The sequence below is a fragment of the Diaporthe citri genome, assembly GCF_014595645.1.
Source record: "Diaporthe citri strain NFHF-8-4 chromosome Unknown scaffold_5, whole genome shotgun sequence".
NCBI classification, from domain to species: Eukaryota; Fungi; Ascomycota; class Sordariomycetes; order Diaporthales; family Diaporthaceae; genus Diaporthe; species Diaporthe citri.
Genome location: NW_025064850.1, coordinates 1,380,699 through 1,404,169, shown reverse-complemented (window position 1 = coordinate 1,404,169; position 23,471 = coordinate 1,380,699). Strand labels below are relative to the sequence as shown.

At 52.4% G+C, this 23,471-nt stretch overlaps 8 protein-coding genes across 8 annotated transcripts; 3 read left to right on the top strand and 5 right to left on the bottom strand.

Annotated features, from left to right (window-relative positions):
- Positions 1-1,181: 1,181 nt before the first annotated feature.
- INS49_011083 (uncharacterized protein) lies at positions 1,182-2,253 on the top strand (the record flags this gene model as incomplete). Its single annotated transcript, XM_043171802.1, has 2 exons — positions 1,182-1,622; positions 1,672-2,253. 2 exons carry the CDS (start codon positions 1,182-1,184, stop codon positions 2,251-2,253), a joined length of 1,023 nt encoding a protein of 340 aa, XP_043023547.1.
- Positions 2,254-2,485: 232 nt separating this feature from the next.
- Positions 2,486-4,291, bottom strand: INS49_011082 (uncharacterized protein; the record flags this gene model as incomplete). Its single annotated transcript, XM_043171801.1, has 1 exon — positions 2,486-4,291. One exon carries the CDS (start codon positions 4,289-4,291, stop codon positions 2,486-2,488), a length of 1,806 nt encoding a protein of 601 aa, XP_043023546.1.
- A 512-nt stretch (positions 4,292-4,803) lies between these two features.
- On the top strand, positions 4,804-6,973 carry INS49_011081 (uncharacterized protein; the record flags this gene model as incomplete). The annotated part of the gene is made up of 3 exons (XM_043171800.1): positions 4,804-5,117; positions 5,278-5,694; positions 5,746-6,973. The coding sequence occupies 3 exons, from the start codon at positions 4,804-4,806 to the stop codon at positions 6,971-6,973; spliced, it is 1,959 nt and encodes a 652-aa protein (XP_043023545.1).
- A 91-nt stretch (positions 6,974-7,064) lies between these two features.
- Positions 7,065-7,808, bottom strand: INS49_011080 (uncharacterized protein; the record flags this gene model as incomplete). The annotated part of the gene is made up of 3 exons (XM_043171799.1): positions 7,065-7,582; positions 7,630-7,657; positions 7,794-7,808. 3 exons carry the CDS (start codon positions 7,806-7,808, stop codon positions 7,065-7,067), a joined length of 561 nt encoding a protein of 186 aa, XP_043023544.1.
- A 3,000-nt stretch (positions 7,809-10,808) lies between these two features.
- Positions 10,809-12,068, top strand: INS49_011079 (uncharacterized protein; the record flags this gene model as incomplete). Its single annotated transcript, XM_043171798.1, has 5 exons — positions 10,809-10,891; positions 11,064-11,383; positions 11,443-11,783; positions 11,868-12,000; positions 12,064-12,068. 5 exons carry the CDS (start codon positions 10,809-10,811, stop codon positions 12,066-12,068), a joined length of 882 nt encoding a protein of 293 aa, XP_043023543.1.
- A 2,064-nt stretch (positions 12,069-14,132) lies between these two features.
- INS49_011078 (uncharacterized protein) lies at positions 14,133-18,002 on the bottom strand (the record flags this gene model as incomplete). The annotated part of the gene is made up of 8 exons (XM_043171797.1): positions 14,133-14,569; positions 14,629-15,080; positions 15,275-15,396; positions 15,453-15,846; positions 15,993-16,046; positions 16,114-16,831; positions 17,076-17,641; positions 17,698-18,002. The coding sequence occupies 8 exons, from the start codon at positions 18,000-18,002 to the stop codon at positions 14,133-14,135; spliced, it is 3,048 nt and encodes a 1,015-aa protein (XP_043023542.1).
- A 776-nt stretch (positions 18,003-18,778) lies between these two features.
- Positions 18,779-20,935, bottom strand: INS49_011077 (uncharacterized protein; the record flags this gene model as incomplete). The annotated part of the gene is made up of 7 exons (XM_043171796.1): positions 18,779-19,429; positions 19,492-20,207; positions 20,267-20,281; positions 20,408-20,414; positions 20,526-20,557; positions 20,640-20,781; positions 20,909-20,935. The coding sequence occupies 7 exons, from the start codon at positions 20,933-20,935 to the stop codon at positions 18,779-18,781; spliced, it is 1,590 nt and encodes a 529-aa protein (XP_043023541.1).
- An 893-nt stretch (positions 20,936-21,828) lies between these two features.
- INS49_011076 (uncharacterized protein) lies at positions 21,829-22,967 on the bottom strand (the record flags this gene model as incomplete). Its single annotated transcript, XM_043171795.1, has 2 exons — positions 21,829-22,124; positions 22,199-22,967. The coding sequence occupies 2 exons, from the start codon at positions 22,965-22,967 to the stop codon at positions 21,829-21,831; spliced, it is 1,065 nt and encodes a 354-aa protein (XP_043023540.1).
- Between the last annotated feature and the right edge of the window lie 504 nt (positions 22,968-23,471).

Here is a 23,471-nt window from a genome sequence, read left to right as displayed (position 1 = left end):
CATGCACGGCATCGACGTTGGGCTCTCTCTCAATCTTATCATTGCTGCTATTGCTTTTTGTTGTGTGGCTGCTTCGCGTAGTGCCCGTCCGCAAACTTCAGCTACACGTGTGTTACCCGGTCGGGCTGGGGGCGGGAATGGAACGTGCCGAAAAAGAAGTTGGGGATTTAACAGGACAGAAGGGAGGGGGGTGTATCCAGCTAACTGACCTGTCACTATTGCTGTGATGGACTGTCGACATCCATCGGCACGCTCGGATCCTGCCCCTGTGCCCCTGAACGTGGCTTGGCATAGAAGCACGCAGGGCTGTGACTGTGCCTGCGTCCTGTGTGTTGTGGACTGCGTCGGCGACAACAGACATCGCGAGGTCCCCGTGGTCCGAGATATCTTGACGATGCCTCAGCAAGCGCTGTCCCCCTCCTGCCGAGCTCATCCAATGCGTCCAGGTCGGATTTTCCGGGCCGACTCAGCACACCTGCAGGAGAGTCCGATCATTTTGTTAGCACCGCGGGCCGGCAGCTCCAGGCCTCGGCCTCTCAGGCTCGAGGGCCGGCGGTCGCCGGGTCCCTGCGGTCGCCGGGTCCCTGCAGAGTGGATTAGGGACGACAGCGAGCTAGAGGGCGACGACAGGCGAAGACCACCACCAAATGGAGAAGAATAAGAAAATTCTGCAGCCGTTTTCCAGATAGTGCATCCTGTCTTCTGCATCACTGATCCTGTCTCTCCAACACAGCAGGAGTCTGTTGAGTGAAATAACTGCTGCGGGTTTCCCTCAAAGCCTTCCTCTTCGTCGGGCCAATTTGAGTCAGTCAATCTGTTACCGATTCAGTGAAAAAGGGGTGGACAGCAGAATCTCAATCGAGGCGTCAACGGTACACAAAGTGACCAAGCTGCGGTTCCCTCGTTTACACAACGTCGCTTAGAAGTCTTAGGTTAGTTAGGAGGAATCGGTCGTGATAAACACCAAGTTGCTCTCGCGTACCGGAAGTGACAGTCCATCGACCGGTTCACAACACCAGCACATCGTCACAAATCACCTCAAGGCGGCCTCGCAGACCGAGGCGGCAGATCGTGTTCTCACAGACAAGGCGTTACACAGACTGTCTCTGAAGTGATCCAAAGAGATACCCGGTGTAGCAGAAACCACCAGCCATCTGATCTACACACACCTAAGATCCAAAATGACAGAGAACAACGTGCACGAGTTCCTCGCAGCGCTGCCCAAATGCGAGCACCACATGCACCTGGAGGGCTCGCTCAGCCCGGAGCTGCTCTTCCAGCTCTCGGAGCGCAACAAGATCGCCCTCCCCGCTGTCTCTGAGGACCCGGCGTTCGCGTCCCCGGCGGCCCTGTACGAGCGCTACGCCAGGTTCTCGTCCCTGGACGACTTCCTGCACTACTACTACATCGGGTTCACGGTGCTGATCAAGGAGTCCGACTTCGAGGACCTCGCCTACGCCTACTTCGAGAAGGCGGCGGCCCAGGGGGTGCGGCACGCCGAGGTCTTCTTCGACCCGCAGGTGCACGTCAACCGGGGCGTGGCGTACGAGACGGTGGTGGGCGGCTTCACCAAGGCGCGGAGGCGCGCCGGAGGAGCTCGGCGTCTCGAGCCTGCTGATCCCGTGCCTGCTGCGGCACCTGCCCGTGCCGGAGTCGGTGGCCTGCTTCCAGACCATGCGCGACGCGGGACACTTCCGCGACGGCACCCTGGCGGGCATGGGCCTGTGCTCGACCGAGAAGGACAGCCCGCCCAAGATGTGGAAGGAGGCGTTCGACCTGGCGAAAAAGGAGGGCGTCCGGCTAACTGCGCATGCGGGCGAGGAGGGTCCCGCAGCGTATGTTACTGAGGCGCTGGACGAGCTGAGCGTGTCGCGGATCGACCACGGCGTGAACGCGAGGCACGACGAGGCCGTGATGGAGAGGCTGGCGAGGGAGAGGGTACTGCTGAGCGTGTGCCCGATGTCCAACGTGGTGCTCAGGGGCGTCACCAAGATCAGCGAGGTGCCGATCCGGACGTTCCTGGACAAGGGCGTGCGATTCAGCATCTCGAGCGACGACCCGGCGTACTTTGGAGGGTATATCCTGGACAACTACTACGCCGTGCAGGAGGCTTTCAACCTCAGCGTGGACGAGTGGAACACGATTGCGGTGAACGCGGTCGAGGGGAGCTGGTGCGGCCAGACGCGGAAGTCCGAGATCCTGTGGGAAATCGAGAAGCTTGTTGCAGAGACTAAGGGCAAGGAGGCCGCGTAGATTTACAGATCTATTTATGAAACATATGGGATGAGCAGCCGCTGATGTATATATATCTAGACCGGAGGTCTTTCTGGCTCGAATACATGAACAGTCACCAAATGCCTTCTATCCCCCGAACGCCCAACTGATGCATGTTCGACAAGAGGAGATGATTCTGAGGTGACCGTTAAGACAAAACTGTTGATAAGGAAATGCAACGAATGTAGAAGAGTTCTTAACCAATTTGAAATCAAATCACAATACCTCGCTGGGACCATCCATTCTTTCCCTTCCAGGCCCATAGCACTAGTAGGCAAGAAATCCAGACACTGATCGCCATCGCCCAGTAAGCGGTGGCATAACACTGAGTCCCGTAGCAGAAGAGGTCGCCATTCCCTGCCTCTGGTGGGTTGGGGCTCTTTTCTGCGCCAGCTTGGTAGACAGCCGAGTAGACCAGTCCCCAGAGCGTGTTCCCTAGTGCTGGGAATGTCGCCACGATGCCCCAGTTGGTACCAAAGTTCTCGACGCCCCAGATTATCGTCACGATAATCGGAGTAATGCTGAAGAGCGCTCCATACCCAGCACCGATGAGGCTGGAAACGATCCAAAATCGCTCGCCGTGATTTTGTATCGCGCCCGAGGCTAGCACGGCCAAGCCTATGGACATGAGAAGTGCAAAGAAGAGTAGGAATGTGACGCGAGAAATAGAGAACTTCATCCGGTGTAGGATCGTGCGAGGAGGCTGGGACGAAGGGATCTGCACATATTGTGATTCTGGCGTCGGCGCCACGAGATCCGTCAGCGCACCCACCAGGAGACGAACTACTGTGCTTGTTGCACAAATGATGGAAACATGTGTCGCGGCTGATGTCGACGAGCCGATGAGAATGGCAGTCGGCGGATAAAGAGTCTTGATGACGGTACCCATGTTGTTGATGAAAGCCTCACCGGGCCCGATCGTGCAGAAGAACCCAGCCGCGAGGAACCACATGGTGTGATCGTTCAGGAATCGTCGAGTCTCGGCATTGAGAACCCAGTTTTTCTTGAACCTTGCATCATCCTCAAAATCCTTGGCTGGATCCAACAGGCTGGCGTTTTCCTCATCATCCAGCGGGTTGGACCTCTCGATCGTGCCATAGCCACCAGCAGAAGTGCGCCCTGGCGTGAACAATGCGCTGCCATCGAGGAGGCCACTCCTCTCGAGCTCCTCCACGGCTTCGTCAATGAGATCCTGCTCATCAATGACCTTCATGGTGAAAGACCCGATCGTGCCCACCACAAAGAGCAAGATTGCAAGGAATATGAAGAAGGAGACGACATCCACATCTCCCTTGCTTCCGTCAGGATTGCGCTCATACAGCAAGCGGCTGCCAACTTGACTCTGCCACATGCCGCTCAGCCCAACAGCCGTGATAGGCATCGCCAGCGCTAGCCCACGATGCTTGCCCTTTCCAAAGTTCTTGGCACACGTGGTGACCGAACTGATATAGAGGGCGCAAGAGCCCATTCCAATGCAGACGAAAGCAACGGTCATCAGGGCGTAGGAGAGCTTCCCCGGTTTTGATCCATCTGCCTCGCCCTGCTTGTAGAGTCCGGCCGCCAGGCCGTAGCCAACACCGAACAGCACGGCAGACAAGCCGGCGAGCGGCGCAGGCCCAACGCGGTCGCATGTGTAGCCGAAGAATGGGACCAGGATGTAGAGCGCGAAGGATGCAACGATGGATATTCCATTGACTTGGTACTGGGTGTAGTGCAGGCGCTCCTGGAAGAGATGGCCGTACAGCGAGAAAGCTGTTATGGAGCCAGCGCAGAGGGCAGCCAACATGGCACCGATGAAGGAGACATTTCGTTTCGTGATGAGGGCAGCGCGGTGCCTACGTCTGAAGGAGGGACTTGGTGAGTCGGAGCGGTAGGAAGAGGCCGGGCTGCTGAGGACGGAGGAGGCGTCGTCCTCGGTGGAGGATGGGGATGGTTGGAGCAGGGGATTCGTGCTCTCGCTGGCCGTGCTCGGAGGGGGAAGCGGCTGTATACCACCGCTCTTTGTGGCGCCAGCCATGATGTGTGTTGATGGTTTGCTGTGTGGTAAGAGAAGAGGAGAGAATCCAGGGGATCCGACATGTCGCCTTATTGTGTCATGGCTCCAAAGGCCGGAGCTCGGAGTTGCGCTGATTAGATAAGGCCCCAGGGATACCGAGGCCCAGGTACGTACCCAGGCCTACTGCTGTGGTCCACTGACTGCCCTGTCTCACAGGCGAGGTCACCAGGGTCAAGCTCATCAAGTGCCAAGGTCAACCCATCAAGACGTGGCTTGAATACATCACGCCTGATGTGGGCATACACTACAAGTATCATCCATTGTTCCTTCTCATCGTCAAATAATTGCCTGCCAGCTGCTATTTGTGTTCAGCATAAACTCCAGTGGAACACGGCGACCTTCGATAGGATAACATCCTATGGGATAAACTGTTGAGGGATGGCTCGCGTGTAATTCCCTGCTCCAGATCAGGTACTGCGAGAGATTCTTCTCGCGCAATTCTCCCCTTGGATAAACGGGAGCGCAAGATCATGATGGCAGCCAAACTCCTTCGAGCTTTTGATGTCGCCAGCTCCGACGCCAGGGAGCAAATTATCCTTGGTATTGCTGAGCGCCTGAGTGATGACGAGCTTCAATGCTTCCAAACCGCTCTTCAACGGTTGGAGCGTAGATTTGACGTTCTCTGCGGCGTCTCCAAGTCCTCTGGGGCCAATTTGCCACACGAGATCCAGCTTCAGATCGTCGACCTGCTCGACATTACAGACATCTACTACTGCACCAATGTCTGCCGCAGATGGAGAGGTCTGCTCCTGCAGTGCGAGCAGTTGACCGATGACCTGCTAAAGAAGTGGTTTCCCGCTCTTTCCGAAAGGGATTGTCAATCCTCGGAGCTACTTCAAGTTATCAGGAGACGACACTTGAGAGACACCGGGAGATTTCGGACCAGGCAAGTGAACCTCCTCCCATCCCTGTGTGAACAGTATGCTGACGCTTCTGTCGCTTGCCAGGTTTACGTGCGGATTCCTCAAGGGGTCCGATGGAATTTTCCCCGTGGATCGCGTCGAGGGCCTTCAGCGAGGCCGCACATTCCAGGACCTCACCTGCTCTGCATCCCGACACATCCCGCCACCGGTTTCTGCAACGGCACGGATCGAGGCGCTCCGCCAAGCCGGACCAGCATCTAGATTAGGATTTCCGACCTCAGGCCCTACCGTGAGCAAGTATCTCTACGCTGATGGCCGCCTTGCTTGGCAATTGTCGCCGGCCCCTGGCGAATGGGTGAACTCGATACTCGTGCACGATTTTCATGCACATAGGCGGTGGGATCTTTCTCTGCCCTCTATGCGGACCCAAGGAATCAAGTTGGCACTCTGGGCACTTGGACGAGACCTTGTGGTGGCTAGAGTTGTTGGGGAACGAGTTTTGTGCGTCCAAAATACACGAATGGTTCCACACCCTGCTAATCATAGCACTAGATACGCGTGGGACTTGACGTCACATGCCTTTGATCGGGTTACTCTGCAGAACCCACCACACAGATGTTTCACACGGTATCGATCTGTAGTCGTCGTGACACAGAGTGGCGAGCTGCTGCTTTGGTCTTTTGGTCACGGTCTTGCCAATATCGATGTGGCCATGCCGCAGGACGAAGGCGAATATCGAGGGCCCGCAAAGCCCGAACGCACTCCTAGAGAGCCTTTATCAGCTTACGAGATACAGAATTCGAGAGTCATGTTCCATCCCAGGGACGAAGATGTGTTCTTCATGGCCACATTTAACGAAAGAGCTTTCGACCCTGACATTTTTCTCCTCCTCTGGGTGTGCGAGTTCAGGAACAAACGGTGTTGTCGAATATTCACCTACAGGGTTCCACCTGACAGACGCCACTGGATAGTTTTCGGCGCTCACAGGGTTGATGCACACGGCACATACCAGCTACTGGAGCAGGAAAACCATCTCGATGGTGGTGTCCAAGTCAGCGGCGTTACGTTCAACACTATTAGCAAATCATTCGGAGATCTAAGGTTCGAAGCACCGATGAACGCCAACCGAGACATCTCCTTAGTCTGGAACAATCACTTGGTACTCGGGCAGGCCAGCCCAGAGAAGTTAAGAGTGCGACCCTGCCCCCTTGTGGCATTAGGGCGACCTCCAAATCCTCGCGGGCGTGGAGCAGGCTCAGACATTGTATTCAAGAGCCAAACGCCCGAAAGGGCCCTAGAAAGTGTTATGACGTCTGTGTCGCCGGAATTGATCGACAAAAACGCGCCCCGAGCTGCGATCGAAGCATCGGAACAGGGAAACCCGAAGTATGATGTTATCCGCGCTCCTGATGTCTCTCCTTCGACGTCGTGCATTGGTGCCGGCATTGGTCTGCGCTACATGTTGTCCTTCTTTGGCGGCCACTGTAATTGGGAAGGATTCCACGCCAGGGACTGTCCAAGATCGTCGGGTCTACAGCCGTCTGATGGACACTTGTATCCTATTAATTACTTCGCTCAGGACGATTTGTCAGGTGACTGGGGCGGCCATTCATTGGCAATTTTTGGTGACGACGATTTTTTGGTTGTCGTCAACAGCAAAAAGTACTACACCGTCTTCGCTGTGGACGAATACGGTAAGATAGCAGGGACAATACGAGATGGTGTCTCGGACAACGCAGAAGGAATGTCTCAAGAGGCTCCCCAGGTCACGGGTTCGTAATGCCTCAAGGGAAAGCTCAGATATTTTTCACTGTTCAGACTCTTGGGCAATAATCAGATTTCAGTCTTTGGAACAATCCATGACGGAAGCCTCAAGTTTGAGGACTTTCCAATGCCCAGTAACCCCCTATCTCCTCAAATACCTGCTCAAACCCGGGGAGAATCTCATCCAGATTCCTCGATTCAACGTCAAACATATATGTGCACATGGCAGCATGGAAGTCAGGGCCATGGTCAGGCTTGTACAGAGCCCCGTCAAATTTAATGCCCACATCCACACTCACCGCCGGGTTCTTATCTGACAGTGCGCGCTTGTAATCCCGAACGTAGCCCCCCTTTTCCCGGTTCCATCTCATCACCTCCGGGTGGACGGTCTTGACCAGTCCGCCGTGGACGAACGCGATGCGGTCGTCGCCGTCATCCGGGTGGTACTGCGCGAGCGAGTGGCCGCAGTAGAAGCCATCATTCACCGTCCCGATGCTCGTGAGCCACCTCCTGGGCTTCCCGTACTTTGTCTTGAGCGCATGCCAGGCGAACCTGAATGTGTCTTTATCCCCGAGGAGGAGCTCGCCGTAGTAGGCACGTGCTCGTTGTTTAGGAAAGAAGCCAGCTGTAGGTGATACCAGAAGCGTGTCTTGTCAACTAGGAGCTGTCCACTTTCTTGCTCGTATTCGTCCATGCGGCACTGGAGTGTGTTAGGTTAGCCTTTTGATGTACAGCGGAAAATTGGCTGGGAGAGTATCTCTTAAGCCTGAGTATGTGGCTACAGCATTTCAAGACAACTTAAGCGCTTTCAAAGGCAGGATTGGGTCATTGCTTACGGGGGTGTTGAACATGGCCCAAGCTGGGTTCTGAGGCCTTGTTCGGGCTATATCCGGCCAGAAAACAGTCCCGAACTCACGATACGTCTGCGACGCGTATGAAAGAGATGGATCGATGACTGGGATGTTGTCCGAGTCGAGAAGGACAGGCTCGGCAAAACGTGATACCCTTAAAAGCATTAAAAACACGGAAATAATTCCTTAAATCCTATTTTATATGAAAGGAGTTGCATATGCGAGTGACTAACCCTTGCGTATAAGAAAAGAAGGCGGGATTCTCATAAAGCTGCAAGAGCAGAGACTGCTGTGCAAGGAGACTACACGGGCACTTCACAACAGTCTCTCCGATTCTGACTAATATGAGAAATTTGCCTAATGAGTGGATATGGGGCCTGCCCCTCAGACTATCTAACCAGCAACCTTGACAGTAATACTCAGCCAGCTAAGTATACAACCCTATGGTCTGTTTTTCGTTTCTTACTTATTGCTCGATGAAGCTTCTGCAGTCTTTGCTGCAGCCTTCTTGTCAGCCTCTCTCTTTGCATTGTTTGCGGCCTGAGAGGCTTTATCCCTCGCCTCCTTGGCTCCAGGGGCGTTGCGAGACTTCCTCCTCTCCCTCCTCGATTTCTTCTCGTCCAACTTTGCTTGTCGGGCTGCGGTACTCATGGGCGCCGGTGCATAGAAACACTTAGCACTGCCTCCATTTGCCTTTAAACGCCAATGGAGGGTGGTAGAGAGCCCCTGAGTTCTGAGGCTAGCGTTGGTCAACAAGACGGTAGCATGAGGCTCAGGGTATGGGTCCCAAGAAGTCTGCATGCTCTAATGGAGATTGTTTCTAGCAACAAGATCAGTATTATAAATACCACAACTGTCACAGCACGCCTAAATTATCAAACATAACTCACATAACTGGCACCGTGGCGTAGCTGGTAGAGACGCCGGGTGGCCTTTGCGTAATGGTAAACGCGAAGGCAGTGGGTTTAACTCCCGTTAAAGCCTTCGGTTTTTTTCTAGGCCTTTCCTGCTTATAAAAGGGAGATTACGGCCCCTTTAAAGCCCATATAAGCTTAATTAATAATAGTTATATTTATTAATTTAATAAAGGTTTTCTTATAAATAATTAAGCCTTAAATAGCTAATTTTTAGCTCCTTTTTTAAGTTTTTTTTAGCATATTATTAAAGCTAGTTTTTCTTTAATAAGTAAATAGGTATAAATATTATTAACTATATAAAATTATAAGGTAACTTAAGGTATTAAGGCTTGCCCTCTTATATAGCAAAAGAAACACTTAGTTCCTTATAAATATGCTTTAAAGCATATTTTAAAAACTTAAACCTTAAGGCATTAATTATATTAATAATAAGACTTAATAAACTACTTACTAAAGGTATGGTAGTTTAAATAACTTACATGACTTTTGCCTGGTTAAATATATGGCCCTGCGAGGAGTTATTCCCCGCCGTGTTGATTCACGTCTTAAACTCTGCAATCTTTTATGCGCCTTCATAAGTAACTATAACAGGCATTGTGCAGTGAGTATATAAGAGCAAGTTTCAAGTGATAAATAGTTATGAAGCAGAGAAAGCTTTCAAAAATATAATACGTTTAATATGTAAATGGTTAAAAAGGGCTTGAAATTTTAAGGGGTTGAGAGTGAAGAGCACTTTTCTTGAATGAAGGTTGGAATGATTGTTGTGATTCTGCAGACAACTTTCGTTTGGCAGATAAAGACTTTGCTTCTTATACTTATTTAGGATACATGGGGCTTACAGGTAACAGCATCCTCTTCCGGAGTCTTGCAGAGTATTGATCCTATCTCTGTTCCAGCTGTTGGTCCAGTCGCGGCCTCGTGAGGGCTTCGTGAGGGCCTCAAACCGGCACCAACGACACTGCTGCGGCCTGGATACTAAACATAGATACAATGGCTACAAACTGACAGCGATCTAAGGATTTTCATGGCCAGCATGTGGATCTGGTGGGCTGGTGCAGCGAGGTATGATACAGTGGGCCTTCCTACTTGCTTCGGTGGTGACTGGTATTCCGCTGATTGAGGGGACACAAGTCTGCGACAGTGCCGTAGAAGATCTTATTTTAGAGACATGTGGATAAATGTTACAATAATGTGTCCTAATGTGTGACCGCGTCCCACTTTGATAGGTCTGCAGGTCATCAGCCGAGTCGTCCAATTCGCACGATGTTTTCCAGTTAGATTAAAATATACAGATCAATATACAGACCACGCCCTGGTCCTGCCTAAGAACAAGAGCAATTTACTGCTGTCTTCAAGAAAGTGACACAACAGAATATCGAATCTCTAATGCGCATTTTGACTTTGACAACTTTACCTGCATATCGCCCACTCAGGTGCATAGCTACCTACCTGATTAGGTAAGCAGGGAGATGTCCTCTCCTCAAGCCAGCCTTAGCATGTTATCTGGGAGATCTCGCGAGTATACTACTGAGTAAGGTAAAGCGCAGTACCTTAGTACGATCCCTCTGTACAATAATCCTGAGATTCGATTCTATTGATTGGTCAGGAGAATCACGTTTTGTGGCCGCGAGGTACCGCAATTCCCGGGCTAGACTTGACCTCAAAGGTATCCATTATTTCGGAGCTACTTGCACTGGTCTCATTGCGACCGATCTCCACTGAGAGAGCAGTCCGCAGCAGCCAACATGGCTCCACAATAGCTGAGGAAAGAGGCACAGTGGTTTTGGTGTGTAGTTCACTTTTTACTCTTAGATATGTGGATCGAATGTAGTGGGGTGCGGCACAGTCACTGAACGACCGCCCGGTCTTTCCTGGGGGCGGCCGAACCCACTGAGGCAGGCGACCTGATTACTTAATCCCCCTCCTTAAAACCGCCTGCTCATCCCCAGCTCTAACACACTTAACTTCTTCACGGATTAACACTCACCTCGTCGCAATCACAAATCGCTACCCGGCCTGCATCTGATCTGTCCCTACTCCCTGACTTTCCATCAACCTTTTTTCAGACAGGCTAGGTGGCGTCATGAATGCTGAATTTCTTGCCTGCCATTATCAGATCAAGGAGCTATGGGACGAGGAAAATCTGTCTCGCTATGAACCAGGAGGGTATCACCCCGTCCACCTTGGGGATCTCTTCAGAAAGGGACGTTACCGAATAGTCGACAAGTTAGGCTGGGGGGGGGCGGGTTCTCGACAGTGTGGCTAGCCAGAGATAACCAGTAGGTGGTTGGACACCCTCTGCTCTCACCCGGACACAACTGATAGTATGTAATCACAGGCAACATCAGTGGGTCTCCCTGAAGATCCTAACAGCCGACGCTACATCCCGGTCCCGAGAGCTGCAAACGCTGCGTGCGTTGCAAGAGGACAACTCTATAAAACATGTCGTCCGTCTGCTAGACTCGTTCGTACACGCAGGACTTAACGGCAATCATCAATGTCTCGTACTGGAACTGCTCGGTCCTAGTGTCGGCTATGTCGTCAGCAACGAGTACAATGAACCTGGGGAACGCCTCGAGGTGGATACTATTTTGAGAATCACCAAGCAACTGCTTCAAGCCCTTGCATCACTGCATAAGGCCGGGTATGCACAAGGAGGTAAGTACTCTACAAAAGCATTGATATGGGGAGCCAGTGCTAACCGGAAATGTGTTTAGATGTCAGTGCACGCAACATAGCTTTTACCAGCTCTTGTTTCAAAGACTGTTCCGAAGAACGCCTGGCTGAGATTCTTGGGCCTCCAAAGACTGAAGAATTGCGTCCAGTCGACGACGAGCCCTTAAAGGATAGCTTACCCAAGTACATCGTGGAAAGCACACGATGGGAAGACTGGTTAGAAGAGGACGAAGAGGACATTCGCCTTATCGACTGGGGTGAAGCGTTTTGTCGAGGGGCTGAGCCTGTTAAAATTGCACAGCCTTTTGGCCTGAACGCACCCGAGACCGTGTTTACCCCACGCATCGACTACAGAATGGACCTGTGGCGTGCTGGATGGATAGTAAGTATGAATACTTCGGTTTCGAAGTCGCAAAGGCTGATCAAATTCATTACAGATTTACTTTCTCATATATTTTCTCAAAAGCCATTCCTAGCGTACGGGATTGACGGATGGATCGGTAATATGATTGACTTCAATGAAGACTTGCCAGCGGAATGGCGACCAAAATGGGAGGAAATGAAGCGCACCACCTCAAATGGTTTGGACGAAATATTAGGTAAGTCTACGTTCGACAATTCCATTCGAAACAAAGAGAATATTTTTAACAGGTGATATAGAGGATGAAAAGCCGGAAGTACCACGACTGGAGCAGAAGTTTCGTGATAGCGTTCATGAGCCAAAGCTTCAGGTTCTGCTACCTATCATGCAAGGACTCATGAGGTTCCTGCCTGAAAACCGAATTTCGGCTGCGGATGCATTAACAATGCTCAGAAAATCACTTGACCAAGATGAAAACTCATGAATAGAGGCTCTTGCACCAAAGTACTCCGGAGATTCGCTACGGGCCAGTAACTGACCATTTTACTGAGTATTGGGATGCAGTAGGAAGGTGTATCCCATGGGCATAGCTAAACAAATCATATCAGGATGGATGTTGCCCGTAATAGAAATTACCTTGCGAGTCAGAGTCCGGTTGTAACTACAATGCCATTTTCCTAAAGTGCGGAGTTTTGCAGGAAGCCTTTGCGACATTCACTCAACAAGATTATGTCTGTTGCGAGAAGTTCTCGCTACACAATGAAGCAAGAAACCAAGCGAGGCCAGGAGATGGTGAAGAAAATAAATTCATGAAGACACTATGTTGCGAGCCGCTTGGTATACTTACGACTTTGAAGTCCGATACACACACCATGGCGAACTTACTACTGGTCATCTTGTGACCAGAATCTAGGACTTAGAGTACCTCCGTCCGCCTGGGAGCCTTGAGCCTGGTCAAGGGACAGGTCTAGTCCGGGCTGCCGGCACATCCCGAACAAGTATAACCGAACCGATCCATACTCAGTAAAGCTCACTTTAGACTCACCCCACCTCACCATAGCACGGTCGTATTCTGACCTTAGGACTATTCCAGATTCAGGGGCAGCTCAGCGCGAGAGGTGAATATACGAGGTAGAATTTCAGACCGTTACCTACATTACGGAGACAGCTCAATTGAGTTTGCAACCCAGTTTCGACAAATGAGGGTGTGAGCGCCAAGAGGCGTAGGTTCGGTCGAAATGATCCAAGACCAATCGTCAAATGATTAGGTCCTTAACTTCTTGAGCCGTGTTTCACAATCATTATAAGCAACAGAGACCTGAGTCTTCACATGTCGGGGCCGAGCGTTAGGTTAGCCATTCAAGTATGGTTTCCTCTCACATTGACTATTCGGACGAGGGGTAACAAAGTGTTCAAATGCCACAGCCACACCTGAATGATTGGTGAGCATTCATCTGCTGAACTTTGCTCTAAACACACATCTGTGTGAGATTAATCTACGGTGAAGAAAGGTCAACGCAATCGGCAATGCTGGAAGCATTCTGGGTTGTAACACACCTACCCGGGAACATGACTGCAAATACACCTATCTAGGTACCTGGCAACATTGGGGAAACCTTGATGATTAAATCATGCCTGTTCGTTACGGGTTAACCTATGATAGGATAACCACTATAGGATAGTCTCAGATACGGCAACCTACTATAGGACAACCTACTATGGGGTAGCCTATTATACTAGTAGGGTATAGGGTATCTTATCGTATGATAACCTACCATGGGACAACCTACCATAGGACAACCTGCCATGGGATAATCTACCATGGGATAACCTATCATAAGATAACCTACCGTAGGATAACCTACCATAGAATAACTTACCATAGGATAACTTATCTTAGGATAACTTATCATAGGATAATCTATTATAGGACAACCTACCATTAGATAACCTGCCATAGGACAACCTTCTATAGGACAACCTGTTATGGGATAACCTGTTATGGGATAATGCCCTGTAATAAATCTAGTTCCTCCTGTGGGAGAAATCCCCACATGATACTTCTATCATTTTACTACATACCCGTGCAGCAATGGCCTCACGTGGGATACCTTGGATGCAGGTTTTTCCAAGACATTTTCCATTATGATGTGACTTTCGGTGAGGAAAGACAGATGCTAATTAAGAAAGCACTACCTCGTCGGCTCATACAGCCATTAGCCTCTTGACATCACCCGAAACTTCTAGACGCCCTTTTTCTTTTATGACGCCCTCAACTACCCAGATCAGCATGCCGCGAGGATCCAAACTATACCCTCCGAAAACTCGGAGAGCACTCTTGTACACTCGAACGTCCACCATTAGCCATCCTCAGAGCGGCTCCTGCTTTGTACCTGGCTTTGTGTCTGACTCAGAAACGTCCTCCAGCTGCCGAGCAATAAGGTCTTCGTCCTCCTGCTCCGAGCCCACTGGAGCCGCGGGGATTCCGCCACCCGCCGGGAAGCAGATCTGCGCGAACCGAGAATCGGCATCCTCGAGGATGGGCCAAACCTGGCCGTGCAGCATTTGCTCGGCCCAGGGGACCGCAGCAGTGACTTCGGCGTGTTCACCGACGAGGGTGGTGAGGTAGTCTCGCTGCAGCTTGGTCAACAGGTCGTTTATGAAGACCGTCATCCATTGCTCGACGTCCGCGCACATCCCGTCCAGCTGTCCCCTGACGACGTCGCACGCCGCTCGGAACATGTTGTTGCGGGTGGCGTTCACGTGAGACTCCATGGTGGACTTCATACGACCGAAGGTGCCGGGGCCTGTTGTTAACACTTCCGTTAGTGAGGCATCGCGCCGGAGGATTTGCATAAATACTCACCTCGCTCTCTCGCGCAGGCATCGTAGGCAGGCTCCATAGCCTCTTGAATGACCGGGATAAATCCCCGGTTCGCCTCTCGCTGAGTTTCTGTGATCTTCGCACCAATGGAGTTGGGGGTGGTGTCCAGCATCATCTGATAGGTCCGCTTCTGCTGGCCCAGCATGTTGAGCCCAGCAGGGTTCGCAGCCGCGCCCGGTACGTTGGTAGCCACGTCGTCGTGGAATGCCTCGAGGACCATCTTGCATCCTCCGATGAACTTTGCCAAGGCCGAAGGGATGTGGTGTTGGAATGCCCTCTCCCACCTTCCGGCCAATCGCCTATCAATCGGCTCGAACAGCTCTTCGTTGAAGTCTCTCGAACCATAGATCCCAGTCCAAGAACCGTTGCGTCGGCACGTGGCTTTGTACGATCCCCAGTACATGCCACCATCAGATCTAGGCTTACCCCATCCACTGGTACAAATTTTATCAGTATTTAGTAGACCGCACTTGGTGCTGAAGGCAGGTGGTACAGTGGAAAAGGTAATCAGGGTGGTTCAAAGGCAGCATATGGTGTAGCAAAAATCGGGTTCAAGTCTTTCGTGGAGGACTAATGTATCTCGCGCAATGATGTCAATTGCCTGCAAAAATCTCCAAATTCCACTTACAACGCAGTCTCAACGGCGCTGCTAGAAGCGACCGGAATGAGGTGATCAAAAGCCTTGTAGAGCAGCGCTTGAAGGCCGTATTTCATAGAAGAGTGGCAGTCCACAACGGCTTGACGAAAGGCCTGAAAACAAAGATCAGTGTACGGAAGAGAAGGTAAAAGAACGTATAAGTACTCACATTCTCAAGTTTCATGAAGCAAGCACGCAAAACCTTCTCGTCAACCATCTGATCCTTCTCGCTCATAGCCGTGCGGGTACTTGTCGCAGCCCAGAGCCTCATGGAGTTCAAGAGCTGGTTCAACTCGCTGAGAAAGAGGAGGGAAGTGCTTATGCGGCCATGCTCTGTCAACTTCTTTGCGTGCTCTTGCAACTGGGGAATCTCGGTGTCGTCCAGCGTGGCGAAACCATAGATTTGGACTGCATCCTTCTCAAGTCTTCCAGCCAGTTTCTGGTAAGCGTGTGCTGAGACGCAGAAAACGGGAAGGTTTCGTGCGACTTCATCGTAGTTTCGGATCTCGTTCTCCGGGTCGAAATTGGCCTCATCTTTCTCGATGGCAAGCTCTTGGTCGAGTCTAAATGTTTTGAAACCAGTCAGCAGATCCAAACAATGGCGAGAGACGACAAAATGCCAAACCAAAGGTGAAGAACAAGGAAAGCGGATAGTCGAATTTGATGGCCAAGCAGTTGAATGCCTCGTGATTGGGAAGGCAACACTCACTCTTTGATTCCCATTACAAAGTGTCCCTTGATGCAGTCCTTCACGTACTTGCTCCTGCCCTGGATGCAGAGCGACGTCATTTCAGTGCATTAAGGCATCGTCGGCATTGATTTGGGCCAACTCCATCTTAGCCTGTGCAAGTCCCTTGCTGAGACTCTTCTTGAAACGGCGGGTCTCCTTCTTCTGCGCCTTGAGGCTCTCCAGCTCAGTCTTGATATCGTCCTTCGTCAGTGGCACCCTCTGGTCCTGGGGAGCCTGAGTATCCTCTCCGTCCGTAGAATCTTCGGAATTGTCCACGTCGTCAGATTCGTCGGAGTCGTCGGAGTCGGGAAGGTCGTTGACAGAGCCTCGCATCTTGCGTCGTCGGCCCGCGCTAATGTTGCGCTTTCGCTTCTTGCTGTTCTGAGAAGGCCGATATACGGGCCCATGGGGCAGCTTTTCTCGGAGGTCATCCCATTCTTCGAAGCTCTTGTCCAGATTATGCATCTTTGCCTCACAGTCGCCCTTCTCTTTCTTTAGGTCTTCGATCTGCACATTCAGCTTGTCGCGCTTCTGGTCCAGAAGCTCAATCTGCTCCCAGTAATCTCCAACTTCGTCCTTGATTTTCAGGCTGTCCTTGACTTCTGATGACAGGATATCATCTGCCTTCGTGCAGATGAAAGTAATGGCAGAGAAGGCTCCGTCGGATTGCAACTGCCTCTTGAAGCTATTTCCGAAGAGTTTCTGCGCGGTCTTGTCGCTGACAGCTCGATCAATACGCGCTGTGATCCATAGACCATTGCACACCTTGATGTAGCTGTCGGAGACAGCAGATCTTGCAGCGTTGCTGTCTTCCACACCTGCAGAATTTATCGTCAGCTATTCAAGCACCGACCAAGAGCTCGAATACAAGTCTGGGGAGGGGTATGCCGTCATGCGTCTGTAGCACCTTTTCCAAAATGCAACTTGACGAAAAGCTCTCAGGCACGGACCACAGGCGGCAGACACACCTCCCCGTTTCTTTAAGTGTTTTTACCCTTCTTTTCCTTCGCTTTCTTTCTCCTTTCTTTATAACAAGTAGAATTAAATTGGGAAGGTGCTTACCTGGAAGATCGACAAGGACAAGGCCCGTAGAAAGAGCAGCAGCCTTGCAATAGATTCGTACTACCTTGATGAGAGGCCAGTACTCCATCTGGGAGCTTGTCTTCTCCTTGCTGTCAATGTATTGCTGCAACTCGTCGTAGAGGTCTGCGGAAGAAGTGGCACCCAGCAGTCTGACACTGCCCAAAACTGTGCAGATCGAGGGCTCTTGAGCCATTGCAGCTGGGTCGCTCGCGCGTCTGACGATTTGCTCCTTTGTCATGTGTGGGAAGACAGCCTTGATCTTGCTGTATGCCACTCCGGCCTCGGTGTCAGGGTTGTTGCAGTCCCGAGAGATGTTTCCGTTGCCGTCGATGAGATCCTCCAGATGGGTGTTGAGCTGTCGATACCATTGCTCCGCGCTGATGAACTCGACTTCGGCGCGATACAGCTCGTTCGGGTCGTCTGAGTGGTTGTACGAGATCTCGGTGGCTGAAGCAGTGCACGCTCGGAGTCCGCTGGTGGGGACCAGTCTCTCCTCATCGAGGACCGCGTTGATGACACTGCTCTTTCCCGCACCGGTGGCGCCACTGTGTTGTTGGTATAAGTACTGTTCACTGTAATAAATGGATGATGGTTCACTTACACGACACCGATCACGGTGCGAGCTGGTTTGGCCGTCTCCTCCACCTGTTGAATGTACTGGAGCCACTGGGCTGCTTGAGGATTTCCAGCTCCGTAGGCGTTCAGGGCCGTCTTGAGGCCCTCAAGCAGGCGAATACCGACCTGGACACCGGCCTCGAGCTCTACAACAGACGAGCTGCGGATGAGCTGGTCGATGTGGTTCGAGCCATCAGAAGACAGGTTCTGGTACGTGTACTCCATGGCATTAGCGTCATCAAAACCCTGCTCGTCAGAGCCGGGGTCGGCCTTGACTGGGGGCTCGGCCATGGTGTTTTGTGGTTGTGGGATAGCTTCCTGTAGGATAGCCTCTTATGGGACAACCTCCTGTGGGATGATGTGCTGTGGGCTACCCTCCTGTGGGACACGGTGTAGTACGATGATTTCCCTTGGGATGAGTCCTATGGGACACCGTGTATTGGGATTACCTCCTGTGGGACACCGTTTAGTGGGAATAGCTTGACGCAGCCAAGTTCACAGTGTAGTCAGGGACAAGCTGAGGATCAACAGTAGGCAGGTAGCATCGGTCAACTGACACGATGTCAAGGGGAAGACGGTCGACATGTGAGACGCGTTCAGAGGCGGGCAGTCGCGTCTCCCAAGTAAACTTTGGAAGGAGCTGCGACTCCAACGCGACAAGGCGTGGACGTGCAGCTACTCGCAGAAGACACCTGCACAGAGCGTAAACTGAATGGTGATGGGCATATCTATCCCTCTAGGGGATCTGGAGATCTGGAAGGGAACGTGCTTTAGAATAAAGGGTGGTGGGTTTTGGAGGGGGCGGAGTGGGAAGTGCGAATCCTGAAGCCCAAGGAGGCGGACAGGCGGGCAGGTAGAAGAACCAACAGAGGCACAAAACAGGCAAAAGTTTTTGACCTGTTCAGGCAGCCGGCAGCCGGCAAGACCACCTGACCTCCACTGGCCACCTTCGCAGTCAATTTATACAACACATGATATATTGAAGGCCACAGGTAACAAGGCACACAGTACTTGCTTGTAAAGACTGACTGTAGAATGAGCCAGCCCACATAGCATCCCATCACCCATCATGAGTACGTCGGCTTCGTCTCACTCGTCGGTACCGCCCAACGGGAGCAGAAAGCTCGGATCCGACCACTCAAGAAGTATATCACAATACCCATGGCTCCCAGCACGCCAGTCAAGATACCGTATATCAGATACGCCCCATCGTATCCCCTCTGCTTGATAAAGGGCGTGACGCCGTACGACGTACCAAAGCTCAAGATGCCACGCATCGCACAGATGACGACCAAGGCAGGGCCCGACCTCGTCGGGTACGAGTCGAGCGAGTACACGATACCGCACTGGTTCGCCCCCACAAAGGCGAAGTAGTACGCATTGACGGCGAACACGATCGCGAACCAGTGCAGTCGATCTGGGTGCGCCGCCGCCTGCCCGTACAGGATAGCAGACAGGACGCCCACGATGACAGGGAACACGAGAGGCACGAGGCGGTACTCAGGCCGGTGGATGCCACCGTTCCGCTTGGAGAGGTAGCGGACGAGGTGATCGGAGCCGGCGCCCAGCAGCGGCAGCGCGACAAATGACACGACGATCTGGCCTGCCATCGCGAAGGAGATGTACTTTGAGGCCCACGAGTAGGGAGGGGCCGCGAGAATGGAACCATATGTTGTCCCCAGCGATATGTTTACGCCGATGGTGAGGCCATTCAGAAGCTGCATGATGGTCAGTCAGGGCTCCCCCAATCGCACAGCTGTCAAGCCGCCATAACACTTACAAAGGCCCAGAGAATGTCCGGGAACAGCATGACCGTGAACATCCGACGCCACGTCCTGAGACCTTCCTCCCAGTCTGGCTTGTTCACGAACAGGCGCATGTCCGACGCAAGCGTCCGTGGCTTGTAGTTGACCGTGTCCAGCTCCCGCGGGTCGGTGGTCGAGATGCGCCGCACCAGGTAGCTCGTCGCGACGGGACTTGCGTCATCACTCTCAGACCGCCCACCGCCCGTCTGGCCGGCGAACTGGCTTACACTGGAGCCTTTGCCCTGGTATGCCGCGATCGGCCGGTCGTATTTGGTCTCCGGGACGAAGAAGATGCTGCAGATGAACACAAACCCAGCAAGCCCGGTGCCCAGGCCGTACCAGCCGCTGACGCCAATGGACGCCGCGATGTACGACGTGAGCAGCGTCAACACGCTGGTCAGGATGTTGCTGATGGCCGTGAAGTACATCTGGGTCCGACCTCTCTCGTGAAGAAAGAATGTTTCTTGCACCATCAGGGGGCACAGGGCTTCGGATTGCCCTGCTGCCAGACCCATGATGCAGCGCGCCGCGAGATGCCATGTGTAGGATTGTTGGCCAGCACAAAGGCCTCCGGAAAGGACGAGGATGAGAGTGGAGATCAAGAAGACGGGGCGGCGACCGATGGCTAGAGCGAGCGGCATTCCAATCAGGTTTCCAATCCCCATGAAGAGGGTTGGAAAGGTCATAAGCCCTGTTGGTCGCCACAAAAGTCAGCAATTGAAAACATGAACATTTCAGACAGACACTTACAGGTTATCTCAGCCTCTGTACGCCCTTCTGCTACGTATATTGGTATGAAAGTACCAAGGACTCCTCCCTATGACAACTTGTCAGCATTTTGGCTCACACATAGTAGAATGAGAATACTTGTGGACGGGACGTCGAACTTACCAGACCGCTGACCATTGTCAACCCGACGGTTGCATATATCGCCACGAAGGTCAGGAGAAACTACAAGCCTCCGCATTAACCACCGAGACTTGTATAATAGGCTTGGGAAAGGACTGACCCATTTTCGGAGCACAGGTAGGTTGAGAGGGTCTGTTGTTTTCAGATTGTCAGTAATCCTTACGATCACCAAGATTTCGTTTGAGGACTGCAGGTCAACCAATATCTATCTTACCTCGAGGATCTGGACTAGGTGTGGGGATCAAGTAGACTGTGTCTCCTGGACCAGCCAAGCCGACATCGCCATGAAACTCCTCGGGCTGGTCTGCTAAAGTCGCGGCTTTAGCAATGTCGATCTCATCCCGCGACTCGACATGCTTGTACGCGAATAGTCAGCAAAGTTTGAATCATGGCACGTGTGTGCGTGTTATCCAAGTGAACACCAGGAACCCAGCACAACTCGACGCGCTGGAGAGGAATAAAGAGCAGTGAAGAGTTGCATACAAGTATAGTTGACTTGTCTTCACCCATTGTGGCACTCCACCACGGCTGACTTTTCGGGATATGTTGAGGGAGGTGAAAGGATCGCTGCTGTGAGCTGATGACAGCTTCATGGGCACGGTCAAAGTGTCAATACGACGTGGACGTCGCTGTTCTTATGCAATCATCTCGTTTCGGTTCGTCTGCGTCCTCATCCCGGAGAGGGGGCCAAGGAGGGCAAGGGGACTTTCATTGCAACGACCAACCGAACGCCTGCCAATTGATGTTACAGCGACGAGCCGGAAAGGTGTCGTCGGCTCGACGCTGGGGCCGGCTTCATCCCTGATGGCTTGAGCCATTACCGGGTCTCTGATTACTGTGGTGGTCTCGTTCGGAACGGGTCCCATATCTACCCTCCCCTCCCCCCTGGTTTCAGCTGTCCGCGTGCCCCTTTGTTGGACTTAGTTCTTGGGGCTAAATCCCGCCAGTCTGGGGTGCTACTTGGCAGTTGTGGGGTTGGAATCTGGGGTCGGCAGGTGGCGTTTGCGGGGGAGATCCGGGGCAGAAGACCGAACCGAAGCCACCCACTGCTCTTTCCGAGACTACTGAACTCCCTCAAAATAGTCGCAACGAGCCGAAGGACCACCAAAACGACGACTCAGCTTCCAAGCCACACGGATGGGGGATGCGATCCCACCGGAGCACTTTACAGTCATTAAATGAAGTCATTCTGAGCTTTAGAACTCACCAAGTATCAATGTTAGTCATTGACATTGATCAGCTCAGGCAAATCCATCTAGGTAGATTTGAATGACAGTTCGCTTCTCAAAGGTGAAGCTTGTGGGACTCTGGACCTCGGGGCAATTGCGGATACAGTCCGAATAGTGAGTGACATTCTCGTCGAAACTAATATAGAAATACATGGCGATAACGATCCCGGGTCCTCAAGCCTTGATATACGGTATTCCAGTAAGCTTGAAAGCCCTCTCGCTCAATACGGGCTCATGAAGTGGCCTCTCCCGTTGCACACTCTCTGGCTTTCCATTGCGTATGGCCGTGTTCGTTCCCAAGACTTGCGCATTCGGCCAGTGCGTCGTGCCGACCTTCCTGTCCCAGGCGTCCTTCTTCCTGATCAGATCATCCTGGCTGGCATCTGCAACTGGCATGTAGCAGGTGTATATGGCCAGCCTGTCCTGATTTCCCGTAGCTGGGACGTTGTAGTGAGGAGCACGAGAGTCCCCTAAGGAAAATTTCCGTTAGTGGTGAGTAGATTAAGAGGAAATGGGCTGCCTAGTCAGGAGAGAAAGCACTTACAGAGGAGCAGGTCGCCAGGCTCTGCCTCCAGCTTGACCCATTCGCAGCCACGGTCCTTCAACCACTGCATGCCCTCGTCCTTGAAGCCGTACCACTCGTTTGTCCACTGAGGGATGCGGTCCTCCTTCCCACGGAAGTGGTCGTGGTACTCCTCACTAAGCAAGTGTGCACCCTTGCACACAATCAGACCTCCGTCATTTGGGCCGTTAGGCAGCAAGTTGACCAGACCCTGGAGACATCTAAACCCAGGAATCTCCGGGTCTTGGTCCTGGTGAGGCCAGGGACTGTTGGAAGGAAGGTTCTTGCGATTGTGAAAGCCGTAGTTGATCGTGTCAAAAGACACGAGCAAGTCCTCGGTCCCGTAGACCTTCTCGAACGTGCTGAGCACACCCTCCTCACTCCTGATGTCCCAGACAAAGGCCTCATGGCAAGCGCCATAAGGGAGGAGCATGCCCTTCTCGTTGATGACGGGCAGCTTGTCCGGGTGGACGGTGGAGGGGTCGTTGCGGTCATACCCGAGCCCGAACGACTCGACGAGCGAGTACATCTTATCGGCGTACTCGAGCGCCCGCGAAGGCGGCACGGCCCCCTTGACGACCGCGTAGCCGTCCCGCACAAGGTCGTCGCGCCAATCGCCGAAAACGGGATCGGTGCCGTCGACCTTCATGCGGTAGCCGCTGTGCTCTGTGTTGCCGTTCTTGAGGCCATTCTCGCCAGTGGGCTGGCCCCGAGTGGTGGGTTCAGTGACTGTGGTGGAGTTGATGACCATTGTGCTGTGTGAATAACGCTCTTGGTCAAAAATTGGACTTGGATTTTGCAATAGTGTGTCCTCAAAGATGCTAGGTGGGTTGAATCTTGCTTATGCCAATTATGCCGAGCAACTGGGCATTACACGGAGTAGTGGGCCACAATTTTAACAACATCTTAGATGGCAAAATATCAGACTAGCCCGAGGTCTACTTTTGGTGCTCCTGGTAGTGAGACTGCACTGGATCATCCCATCAAAGCCGTACGGACCTGGTTGAAGGGGTTCGGCTCGGTTCGGTTCGGAGCGCTTGAGGGTCCTCGGAGCACTCAGGGGTAAGGTTTGGGGATCCGGCTCAGCTCCGGGCCCGCCATCCCGGGGGCGGGACTGGGACCACGAATCGGGCCCAGCATGGAACGGGGGAAACCAATGGGCGAGACGTGGATAATAATCAATGCGTTCAGAACATGTTTGTAATACCCAAGGCCCAAGGTCTTGGGAGCACACTGTCGGTCACATGCACGTCTC